The sequence below is a fragment of the Bombyx mandarina genome, chromosome 09 (assembly GCF_030267445.1).
Source record: "Bombyx mandarina strain Sakado chromosome 09, ASM3026744v2".
Lineage (NCBI taxonomy): Eukaryota > Metazoa > Arthropoda > Insecta > Lepidoptera > Bombycidae > Bombyx > Bombyx mandarina.
This window is the reverse complement of record NC_143216.1, coordinates 802,702-815,773: the sequence shown is the minus strand read 5'-3', so window position 1 is coordinate 815,773 and position 13,072 is coordinate 802,702. Positions and strand designations below refer to the sequence as shown.

The window sequence follows — 13,072 nt, the reverse complement described above, 5'->3', positions numbered from 1 at the left end:
AGCTGACCCGGCAAACATTGTTTTGCCATATATAAGATTTCTAGGGAATTTCTAGTGTAGAAAAAAAAACGAACTTATTGTAAGTGTGTAAGGATGTAGTAAATGAGTGAAAGAGGTATGTAGTGCTGTGAACGATGAGGGAATATATAATAAAAATAACAAAACCTCATTCAACCACATAATACCTCATTATAACAACAAAAATATGTCCAAATAAAAAAAAATATGTTAGGGGTGGACAACCCTAATCAATTAGGGGCATGAAAAATAGATAGTAGCCGATTCTCAGGCTTACTGAATATGCATAAAAAATTTCATGAGAATCGGTCAAGCGGTTTCGGAGGAGTATGGGAACGAACATTGTGACACGAGAATTTTATATATTAGATTAAAACTTTATTTTACAAATGAAGCTAGTAAACGGAATTTTACGTCTTTTTAAATGATCATTTGATACGGTTTTTTTAAATGATCATTCGATAAACACACCTAATTATTGAGTTCCTTTTCTTCACGATGAATGTACCTCAGACTCTTTACATTAAGCTCTTCACAGGTACTAGACCAGACAGAGCAGCACAGACGATTGGTTCTCACCAATATAGCAGGAGACATCAGCACGTGGATGCTGGCCGTAAGGAAGGAGAAGGCCATCTACCATACCCTCAACATGTTCAGCATGGACATCATTAAGAAATGCCTCATCGCTGAATGCTGGGTTCCAAAAAGTGATCTTTACATTGCCCAGAAGGCTCTGGATGATGGAGTGGTAAGAAACTTTACTTCTATTAGTTACAGAATTTTTTTTATTACCCTTGTAGGTAGACGAGTACATGGCCCACCTGATGGTGAGTGGTTACCGTCGCCCATGGACTTCAGCAATGCTAGGGGCAGAGCCAAGCCGCTGCCTACCCACAGAGTCCTATCAGACTAGGAATCCGTTTCGATATAGAATCCGAATGAAATAGAAATCCGTATCTAGGAATCCGTTTAGCAGCTGATCACAATGTAGTCATTATTATTAAATTGAAAACTCATATTATTCCGTAAGATTATTTGGTTTTAATGTCATTTGAATTTATATTAATAGATGGAGTTCACTAGTATTGTGAGCGTGCATGAGTACAAACTTGCTTTGTGTTAACTGCTACAAAATCCAACGGTAACCAGATATCACGATGATAGCCATAAAGTTATTTGCCTTAGATGTACCTTCGGTGGCTCGAGATGGCCGGAGTCCCTTATTCATATGTTGTTGACTACTTGCCACCCATTGATGACTCATTACCACCTTTTTTTTATTGCTTAGGTGGGTGGACGAGCTCACAGCCCACCTGATGTTAAGTGGTTACTGGAGCCCATAGACATCTACAACGTAAATACGCCACCCACTTTGAGATATAAGTCCTAAGGTCTCAGTATAGTTACAACGGCTGCCTCACCCTTCAAACCGAAACACATTACTGCTTCACGGCAGAAATAGGCAAGGCGGTGTTACCTACCCGTCCGGATTCAAAAGAGGTCCTACCACTTTTGTGGGTTTGATTTTTATTACACGATGTTATTCCTTCACCGTGGAAGTCAATCAAAAATACATTTGTTAAGTACGTATTTCATTAGAAAAATTGGTACCCGCCTGCGGGATTCGAACATCAGTGCATCGCTAGATACGAATGCACCGGACATCTTATCCTTTAGGCCACGACGACTTCATAAGATTCTTTTGGCCTAATGAATAATCCACATCTATTACAGAAAGCAAGTGGCAGTCCCATTCCATCCATCCTCCACCACGTGCCAACCAGAGAAATACCACCCACTTTTAACAGAACCAACAAATTCACGAGAGGATTTCAAACTCTTATTGATTCCTATGGAATCGCCAGCTACAGAGAAGTAAATCCAGGTAACGGCATCATTGTTAAAAACATTTCAATTGTTAAAATGAAAATTTACTTGAATTTTGAGCTTAGTGCTATGTTGTGTACACTTCAATGATATGATTAGGTCAAAGGACCCTTATTAAAAGGATTAAATCAATTGTCTGTCCGGTGAGGGACAGGGATCCGCGATATTGGCCACCACTTGATGCTGCTACTGTTTTCCTTTATCTAATCAATAGTAGCCTCCTCAATTTTCTTTTGACGTTGCTGCTGGTGGGATATCATAATCATACATAGGTGGATACTACTACCTCTCCACGTATAAGTGTTGTACCAAAGAGACCTTACTTACATATCTTGGACAACTTTAGTCACTTAACAGCAGGTGGATCGCGAACTTGTCTGTGTGCTGTCCATTTAATGCAAAATTAAACAAAACAGTACAAACAGTAATTTTGCCTCTAGTAAAACTTTTTACTTTTGATCAAAATACCAAAATCAATGCTATCGATATGGACATGATGGTTTGCTAATATGCCTTTTATTATTTAGCTGTTTTTTTTTTTTGCAGCGCTATACACAATCATAACATTCCCGTTTCTGTTCGCTGTCATGTTCGGCGACGTAGGCCATGGACTTATCATGACGGCCTTTTCTGCGATCATCGTTATATACGAGAAGAGACTCTCGAAGAATAAATCGGACAACGAAATATGGAACATTTTCTTTGCCGGACGATACATTATCTTACTGATGGGAATATTCTCTGTCTATACCGGTTTGATCTACAACGACATGTTCTCGAAGTCTCTGAATCTGTTCGGAAGTAGTTGGATGAACGTTTACGATAGTGAAACCCTTGCGAATCATACATCGTTGGAATTGGATCCGGCTGTGGCCTACACACAAACGCCATATCCTTTCGGCTTGGACCCAGCATGGCAGGTTTGTGACTCTACATTATTTTACTTTATAGAGAAGCCCATTAGTATCACCGAGAATACATATGTCTACCTTGAGATTTTCTTAAGCGAAGTATTGAGTATTTGCTTTAGAGTGACCAAATTTGTTACGAGGCACCGCTTATGTCTCTGTCCACTCAGGCTTGATTCATTGAATACAAAATGTAGAACTTTGTAGTCAAGTGTGTCTTTACATGCGCCTTCAAATAGTCATGACTTTTTCGTTTAAATAAATTTATGTAATAGCTGCGATATTGTTTTAGCGGGAACTTGCTTCTTGTCAGAAATGGAGGTTATTAGTGCCATTTTAGCTTCTGGATTGGTCCACAATGAAAATAATTGCTGACAAATGACACGCCGTCATGTGATCCCTAACTAGACTTCTCTGGACTATTCAAACTAGAGATTGATATACATGCTTATTCATGGTTAAATATGTGGATAAATTATACATCCAGATACCGAGTAAAGATATTTAAACTTGATTTCTTTGTTTTCAGTTCGCCACGAACAACATTATATTTTTGAATTCATTCAAAATGAAACTGTCCATTATATTCGGCGTACTGCACATGGCGTTCGGTGTGACAATGAGTGTGGTAAACTTCAAGTAATTACTGTATTCATAGAAATAGAATTTAAAATTTTAATCTGATTTAAACCTTAAACGTCATTGTCATAAAGAAGTTTTTCGTTTCAGTTTCTTCAGGAAGCCGGAAATGATTTATCTCCAGTACGTGCCGCAGATTCTGTTTCTGATGCTGCTGTTCTGGTACCTCTGTATATTGATGTTCATGAAGTGGACCATGTACTCCGCCACGGCGACAGGTAAACACGCTTCCTGGATATCTGGCTGCACATCAGGGTTTTTATTGTCTTGATGGATAAACAAGATCTCGGGTTACCCGGTGCTGATCAAGTGCGTAGACACTGCAACGGAAATTCCGTCCCCCCCATTGAAACACGAAGTCAAAGACTCCAGAGTATATAATAATATATACTTACTAGCCGTACTCGCCCGCTTCGCTGGGTATTTAAAATTAACATTATTATTTAATGTCATTATATTATTGTCATTATGCCGGTGCGCACTCTGATGCGTACCGTTTAGAATGTGGTGTGAGGCAGGGGGGTCTAACCTCACCTTTGCTATTTAGTATTTATATGAATAAGCTCATCGATGAGCTCAGTAGTGCGGGTGTCGGCTGCATGATCGATGGAGTTTCTTTTAACAATATTAGTTATGCAGACGATATGGTATTGCTGAGCCCATCTATGAGTGCACTCAGGAAACTTTTAAAAATTTGTGAGAACTATGCTGAGTCCCACGGGCTGAGGTACAATGCCAAGAAGAGTGAACTGCTAGTGTTCAAAGCGCAGAACAAAACTTACGAGAACGTACCTCCAATCTGGCTAGCGGGCGCAAAGCTTACACAAGTCAAGCGCTTCAAGTACCTCGGTCACTGGGTAACAGAGGATGGTACGGATGATTGTGATATAGATAGGGAGCGTAGGGCGTTGATAGTAAGATGCAATATGCTGGCCCGCAGATTTACTGGTTGCGATAGCTATGTCAAACTTACAATTTTTAAAGCTTATTGCCAGAATTTTTACGCCAGTAGTCTGTGGACCACATACACGCGGAGAGCTTACAATGCCCTACGTGTCCAATATAATAATGCGTTTAGGATGATGTTGTCACTGCCGCGCTTTTGTAGTGCATCCACAATGTTTGCGACATCTCGCACCGATGACTTCTTTGCAATAATGCGGAAGAGAAGTGCATCGTTATTGCGTCGAGTTCGTGACAGTGGCAACAGTCTTTTGAGAATCGTATCGAGCAAGATCGAGGGACTGCTGATCAATAGCCTTTGCAGTAGGCACTTGGAAGGAGAAAAAAAAAAAAAAAAAAATATTGTGTAAAATGTATATAATGATAGTTATGTGTTAGATTTTTTTTTTTTTTAAGTTACTAACATATATTATAAGTAATTATTACTAACAAAATGTTATGGTTTTAAAAAAAAAAAAACTGAAATAAAGTGTTAATAATAATAATTATTATTATTAGGGAGTCCAACACTCATATAAATATTAGCCTATCCATTAAGTATGTGTATTTTCTACATGGATACCAAGTTTCAAGTCAATCGAATGCACGGTTCGGTAGTTATAACGGAACATCCGTAAAAACCACTGCAGATTTATATATTAGTATAGATAACGGCCCCACCCCTCAAACGGTGGTACCTACCCGTCTTGGAGGGAGAGTACATTGTTGCTCGTCTTACTTAGCACCATCAGCCCGCCCATCGTCCGACCAGGGCTCTTCTTTAATGCCTTGAACTGCTGCATCCATCCACACTGTGTCTCTGGGTCAAATGCCATTCGTCTCTGGACTGATAGGCGATTCGGTGATAGCTGGATATGACCATGCTAAATCTATGTAGTATACAATAACATGACCATCCATCCACACTGTATTTCTGGGTCAAATGCCATTCGTCTCTGGACGATAGGCGATTTAGTGATAGCTGGATATATTTATGCTAATTGTATGTAGTATACAATAACACGACTAGTTATGATAGACTTAATATGATTTCCAGACCCGACATACGGTACGTCTTGTGCCCCATCAGTCCTAATAACCTTCATCAACATGATGCTGCTGAAGGGCTCTGAGGACAGCCCTCCGTGTAAGGCGATGATGTTCGACGGCCAGGACGCATTGCAGAAGTTATTCTTGACGCTTGGCTTCCTTTGCATTCCGATAATGTTATTCGGGAAACCGGCATTCTTGTTCTGGAAAGCCCGTAATCAGAAGGTTGGTTCGAAATTGTTTGTAACAGCGCCATCTAGTTGTTTGTTAACGTAGCTTTTGTAATATTTGTCATCCGGCAAGTCTTCTAATGCACGGAATACGCGACTGCTCCAAAATGTCTCTCTTGATTGATTTATTTATGACAATGGTTCGCGAGATTTATTTTAAATTAGTCTTAACTTGCTTTTCAAAACAAAACTTTGATAAAACAAAAATATGTATTTAATAGAATTTTTATGTTGATTACCTTCTTTATTTCGAATTATAATTGATAATTTTGGAATAGTAAGTTCATACGTGAATAATTTTTAAAGATGAATACTAATACAAGTTGTTGTTCCGTGCCCCGCAGCGCCACGAGGTGGGCGGGGAGCGCGGGGAGGTGCCGGCGGGGGGCGGCGGGGGTGCGGGGGCGGCGGGGGAGCTGCTGATCACGCAGGCGATACACACCATAGAGTACGTGCTGGGCACCGTCTCGCACACCGCCTCCTACCTGCGCCTCTGGGCCCTCTCCCTCGCGCACGCACGTGAGTACTCCAGCCCGGATGAACTAACTGTCTTCTGGACAAACAAAACAAAACCTGCGATGCTGTAAGGTGGCGTGTAATTTTAAGGAACTGCTACTAAGTACTCCTGGAATTATTGATGACAGTAATGGTTAAGGATCCCGTGGACCGTGGGCATGGCGACTCAACACAGCCATTTCAAGTGATACCGACGGATTCCGCCTCAATGGCTGGCCGTGAGGTGTGATAAAAGAAAATGCCAACTTTCCAATTAAAACCAGGATTTTATACACCAAGATCCGTAGTGATCATATCGAAACTGCCGTACAGACGACTCCATAACCCCTGTCTCAAAAGACACTGCAAAGTAGCTGCCCTTCGCAGTAGTTACTCCAATATGTAAATTAACAGTACACCGGTACCGTTAATTTACCGATATGACCAAATCCAATTGAGACTGTTACTGCCCGCGTCTACAACAATGAGTGGTCCCATCTGCAGAGCTGTCGGCCGTGCTGTGGCAGCGCGTGCTCCGCTACGGCCTGGCCAGGAGTCTGGCGGGCTCCGTCACCATGTACGTGGGGTTCGCGGTGTGGGCCTTCTTCACGCTCGCCATCCTCGTCCTCATGGAAGGACTGTCTGCCTTCCTGCACACGCTGCGGTTGCATTGGTGAGTTTTGTGTGCACTCGTACCTCCAGTTATACCTTACTGTACCTTGCTATACCTATCTGTCGCGAAACTGTCGCGCAACTTGTAGGTTAGGACATTGAGTACTACTGAGAGTTGAGTCCGTCGATTCCAATGAGACCACGTCGGCACCTTGTATATCTTTACCTCCCTATTCTCTGGTAGCCTTGTGAAATCAGCCTAACAAAGTTACTGATTACATCGAATTTCACTAGCGTAAAGAGAGCTAATCCTTGTTTTAATCTTCAAACTAGATCAAAACGGAATTACCAAATCAACTCCGGAACAAATGAAATTGGCAAATGTGCAAATTACTTCTTATTACCAAAAAAATACGGTGACATTTATCTTATGAGTTTATTGAAACCTTTAAAGCGTGTGCGATAATATAATTAATGCGTTACAAATACTATACACACAGCACACACACACTTCCATAATACGCGCATCATAAAAATAAATTCACGACTAACATCAGTGTGCTTAGTGCGAGTTTTTTAACGTTCTCGATAGCGTAAAAGTTAACTCAAATTTGTATGGAGTTGGAACGTTTGCTTATGTTTGTCGCTAGGGGCGCTGTTCCAGCCGCATACAAATTTCAGGTAACTTTTACGCTATCGAGAACGTTAAAAAACTCGCACTAAGCACACAGAGCTCTGAACGCGTACTATTCACGTTCAACAGCGTTTGTTCCTCCTCCTCCTAGCGTCGTTCTCCTCATTACTAAGGGTCGTGACTCCCCCGCTGCAGCAATCTCTCTTGTACTATTGTTCTCTATCTGCTGCGATCGTTGGCTTCGTGGAGGGCATTGTGGAGATTGATGTCCAGACAAAACCGAATTTGGTCCGACCATCTCGTGGGACTACCTCCTCTGTGACTTTTGCTCTCTACCTTACCCGTCACTATCAGCTGCTCAAGATCGTGACCCTCCTTTCGAGCAATGTATCCAAAGAACTCCAATACTTTACGAATGAAGTCGTCGTGGCCTAACGGATAAGACGTCCGGTGCATTCGTGTTGAAGCGATGCACCGGTGTTCGAATCCCGCAGGCGGGTACCAATTTTTCTAATGAAATACGTACTCAACAAATGTTCACGATTGACTTCCACGGTGAAGGAATAACATCGTGTAAAAAATGAAACCCGCAAAATTATAATTTGCGTAATTACTGGTGGTAGGACCTCTTGTGAGTCCGCACGGGTAGGTACCACCGCCCCGCCTATTTCTGCCGTGAAGCAGTAATGCGTTTCGGTTTGAAGGGTGGGGCAGCCGTTGTGACTATACTGAGACCTTAGAACTATATCTCAAGGTGTGTGGCGCATTTACGTTGTAGATGTCTATGGGCTCTCCAGTAACCACTTAACAACAGGTGGGCTGTGAGCTCGTCCACACAGTTAAGCAATAAAAAAAAAAAAAAAAAATGCATGTTCTGGAGAATCTAATCTTAGCATTAAGCTCCTTTAGTATTGACACACTGGTGCTAGGACCTCTTGTGAGTCCGTGCGGGTAGGTACCACCACACTGCCTATTTCTGCCGTGCAGCAGTATTGCGTTTCGGCTTGAAGGGCGGGGCAGCCGTTGTAACTATACTTGACACTTTAGAACTTATGTCTCAAGATGGGTGGCGCATTTACGTTGAGGATGCCTATGGGCTCCAGTAACCACTTAACACCAGGTGGGCTGTGAGCTCATCCACACATCTAAGCAATAAAAAAATAAAAAAAAATTGGAAAAAGGCATTCCATGGCCCAGCGTTTGTTACCTATGAAATAATGGAATTAAACCTCGTTCCCGCAGGGTCGAGTTCATGAGTAAGTTCTACGACGGACAAGGATACGCTTTCATGCCGTTCTCATTCGCGGCCATCATAGAGCACGACGACGAGCAACTGGCGCAAAATGGCGCGCCGCCCGAGAAGAAAGACGAAGAATATTAACTTATAATATATGTAGCTACATTATGATATATAGAAATTTAAAAAACCAAAGAGATTCCGAATTGCTCGGATTTTAGTTAAAAATATCGAGCGTATTTAGAGGCCCTTTGAGGGCATAGATTAATTTAAGTGTCTCGGAAATTTAATTAAGAATGGCAATGATTTTTTTAATTTATTTATTTGAATGACAACAATCAGACAATCGCTACAGAACAAACCGCAGTGTGTGTTCAGACGCGGCGCAGGTAAGACGTTCATTCTCTGAGTACGATCACTCGTAACGATTCAATGTTTAATGGAAGGCATCGTAACGAACAGACACCCCAAAATTAGTTTTTCATGTACCGCGAAATGTTAAATACATAATTACAAGGCAGCTAATAGATTATAGATATCTCTGAAACTAGCTTTAGACAAAAAAGTCTTGGACTTTTAGCTGAATTTTATCTTTGTATTTTAATCTAAAATAATAATAGCTAAAACACATTCAAAGTACAAAATTAACTAGTTGTGGGTAGTAAATATATAAACGTTAACATTGATGACGTAAAAAATATATCATATATTGCTATATGGTGTTTTGTGTAAGTCGCATTATAGTGGTTTCAGGAGAGAATTGGGTTGCCATCGCGCTGTTATACTTGAGATTAACTATAAAGGTACCAAAAGACAGATTTATCCTTCTGCCACTGCCGCTATATGAGCTCGTCTACTTTAAGTATCGATATAAGAATATCTTACAACTATATTTAACCAAATATATGATGATAACAATGATAAACAAAGCTATATTAATTCACCAGTGCATTTTAATGATTCTCTTTTACGAAGGATTTACGCGTGACGTGATAGTGACAAATAGGATAAGTCTAGGCCGCTGACATCTGAATTCCGGATTCGGTTTCCTTATCCGGAATTCCTTATTCGGACGCTAGAATCCAGAGAATGAAACAAAATGCTCAACACAGCAGAGCACACGTTCGTAAATTTTAATGACGGGAACGTGAATAATGTAACGATCCGGAATTCCTGACACGGAAACCTAATAAGGAATCCAGGTGTTTGTAATCGGTTTTAGACACTGACAAATAATACGTATTGTCTAAAAATGTACGGTGACTTTAGCATAGAAATGAAATTTGACCAATTTAATGAATGTAAATTAGTCATTTCGGACAACTGGATTCCATATTTAGTTCAAAATGGAGCTTACATCAAATAGAAATGCGTTAACAAAACTATAATACAGTTCTTAATAAAATATGAATCGCTTCATTTTTTTAAATATGAACGCTCTTCAAATGTCGAGCTTTCGTCTTTATTAAACACCGCTTTCAAATTTAAAAAAATAAATTATAAATTATAGTGTTTCAAACAAAATTTTTGTGAGATTTTGTTGACTTGTAAAGTTGAAATGTCCCAACGCCAGGCGAAAATGTCTGCTTTCTCGATTATAATTTAATATTCCAAAAATTGATAGGTAACGGCTTGGCTCTGCCCCTGGCGTTGCTGAAGTCCATGGGCGCCGACGACGGTAACCATTCACCATCAGGTGGGCCGTATGCTCGTCTGCCTACAAGGGCAATAAAAAAAATGTGTAAGAAAAAAAAATATACCATCGGAATAATTTACGGAAAATACGGAAAATTATCGGGAAGAAAACTCGAATTGTAAACTTGAGGTTTTTTGATGCGGACGCCACATATTTGTTTACCAGATATTTGTGACAATACATTAAGCAAGAACCACACATTATTCAAGTCAATCGTCCGACAAGACAGCAAATAAATTTGTGATATACAGCTACCTACACTACTCACGCGTCTAGATGCGTTTAGTTCCTTCGTTAATGTAGCTCTGTCCTTAGTTTGGGCGCATATTGTAAGACGAAGCCTAGAAGAACTCTTCGTTTACGTAAACTCCATAAATAACTGAAAACAAGACGTAGAAGTTTTCCCTTCTGAAAGCTGGCGCTCTAGAAAAACGAAAAAGTTCGTACAATTTGCGTCTAGTCTTACGATAATGACAGCTGTCGAAAAGGTTTTCTTCTCTTAGGCCATTTGAAAAATGGTATTCGCAGTTTTAACATTTTAGGAAAGTTCCGTCTTCGCGTAAATGTTAATTAGACTTAAAAACAATTATTATTAATTAAAAAAATATATTATTATAGACTATTCTCGTATTGTGTTATTATAGTGTTTGAATATTGTTATAGGATAGGTAAATTTTTTGATTCGCACTATTTCCTTGTTACTGATATAATTGAGTGAATAAGTATTAAATGAGTTTATAATGAGTCAATCGGGAAAACTATTGGGACTCCCAAAATAAAACAGTTGTACTGAGAGTAACGCTTCAAGCGATACGACCGGTCGACCGCGTATTTTGTACGGAAATAATTATCGTTTCAAACTCAAATAACGCAAACTCTTTCCCCGCTATGTGTTCTGTTTGTGACAATTGTTATATTTTACTGAAAAAATATCATTTAAATCGTTTGTTTATTTTAAATTTTATTATATGTTATATTATTTGTAATTAATAGTTGGAATTATGATGCACGATTAGATTGTTATTCTTTTTTTCTTTCTTTAGTTAGAAAAAAAGCTACGTTCAATAAATAAAAACGTACGATAAGTAAAAAAAGCCTTTATCTCGAAATCTCAGAGAAAAACTTCAATTGTATTTGAAGACATGAGTGGATCAAGAGGATATGATACAATTTGTTAATTTTGAGAAAACGAGCAACAAACTTTTGTTACCTGTAGTACTTTTTCTTCGTACATAACTCCAGCATGCAATTTCTAAAAATATCCCTTAAACCCGGAGTTAAGGTCTAATATGGTTCATATAACACCTTCATACAATGTAAAAACTCAAAAACCTTACAAATGGTACTTAACCTCTTCACCCACTCGTGTCTTCATTTATTTATAGATTAGCCTTTGAGGTCTACGGGACAGATATGTCCAGTTTAATAGACACTGGACAACAATCTACGTGTTCTTGTTTAATTGTCTACTTACAAGGCACCTTTTTTTTAAATAAATTTTACTGGCTTGGAAACAAAGTCCTTTAAGCTAGGCACCTCAGCGCGCACGAGCCACAGACTAACGCGTCACTACACAGATAACACGCGCGAACAATTGAAGTAATAGCATTCTAGATCATCAAGTTTGAACAATTATAATGTTTTATTTCATAGTGAGTTTTTATATATGTTTAAAGAGCTAAGCGCTGTGTTTTTAAATGAATATATAAAGTTTTATAAGGCTTGTCGTTAAATTTATTTTATTTAAAGTAAAACAAACAAACCAACTGTGGCCTTAACTATTGAAACAATCACTGATGTCATATCACAGTTAGCAGGTTGTGATACTATTAGCTACGGCATAGTTTTAATTACTGTTACAGGAAGACGAACCTAAATTATACTTTATCTTCATTAATAAAAGAGTTTAATATTCAATAATTATATTAAAACGTTCAGTGGTAACTTGACTACATCGTAAGACTATGTAAATTACGATTTAGCAATAAATTTTATCCACAAGTCATTGTTATAACGTACAAATTATATTTATAAAATATTTTTGATGTGTTCTAATATTTAAATCATGTAAAAATTCAATAAAATGGCTTACTTTTTCAGAAATTTCCATTAACATCTGTTATCTTTTTAAAATTATTAATACGCTATAAAATGCATTCAAAGAATATTAAATGCATTTGAATTTCGAATCGCAAAATACATCTCATTTCACGATGAAGTGTTTGTGATAACAATTTCAACATGTCGCCTCCCTTATTCCTAAAAAACTTGTATAAAATGCGTATTTAATTCTATTCTAATAATATATTCACTGGCACAATACAAATCATTATCGCTAATTATCTGTTCGTAAAATATAAATGAATATTTTCATCGAGACAGTGAGTACACTCAATTATGTTCACCATTCCTGAATAAATGAATTTTATTTGACAGAATTGTTTTATTTTCATACTTTAATTAACTAAGAACCTTCGATCAATCGAATCGATCAAATTGAGCGAATCTAAGAACCCATGAACGTCGCATCTTGATACTGTAAACATGATATTTCCTTCTTCAAACGAGGCTTGTGGAGAGTACTTAACTGTAGGCAGCGTATTGGCTCTGCCCCTGGCATTGCTGAAGTCCATGGGCGACGGTAACCACTCACCATCAGGTGGGCAGTATGCTCGTCTGGTAATAAGGGGAATAAAAAAAATTATAAAATCGGAATATGAA

At 38.9% G+C, this 13,072-nt stretch overlaps 1 protein-coding gene across 1 annotated transcript in view; it reads left to right on the top strand.

The window, feature by feature from the left end:
* The window catches only part of LOC114247429 (V-type proton ATPase 116 kDa subunit a 1), a 54,604-nt gene extending 41,815 nt beyond the window's left edge, over positions 1–12,789 (top strand). Inside the window, exons 6-14 of the mRNA XM_028180398.2 lie at positions 557–769; positions 1,756–1,906; positions 2,455–2,828; positions 3,346–3,455; positions 3,546–3,673; positions 5,455–5,672; positions 6,022–6,196; positions 6,677–6,845; positions 8,661–12,789. Coding sequence (XP_028036199.2) covers positions 557–769; positions 1,756–1,906; positions 2,455–2,828; positions 3,346–3,455; positions 3,546–3,673; positions 5,455–5,672; positions 6,022–6,196; positions 6,677–6,845; positions 8,661–8,799 — 1,677 coding nt within the window. The 3' untranslated portion in view covers positions 8,800–12,789. The remainder of the gene's footprint in view (positions 1–556; positions 770–1,755; positions 1,907–2,454; positions 2,829–3,345; positions 3,456–3,545; positions 3,674–5,454; positions 5,673–6,021; positions 6,197–6,676; positions 6,846–8,660) is intronic.
* Positions 12,790–13,072: the final 283 nt, after the last annotated feature.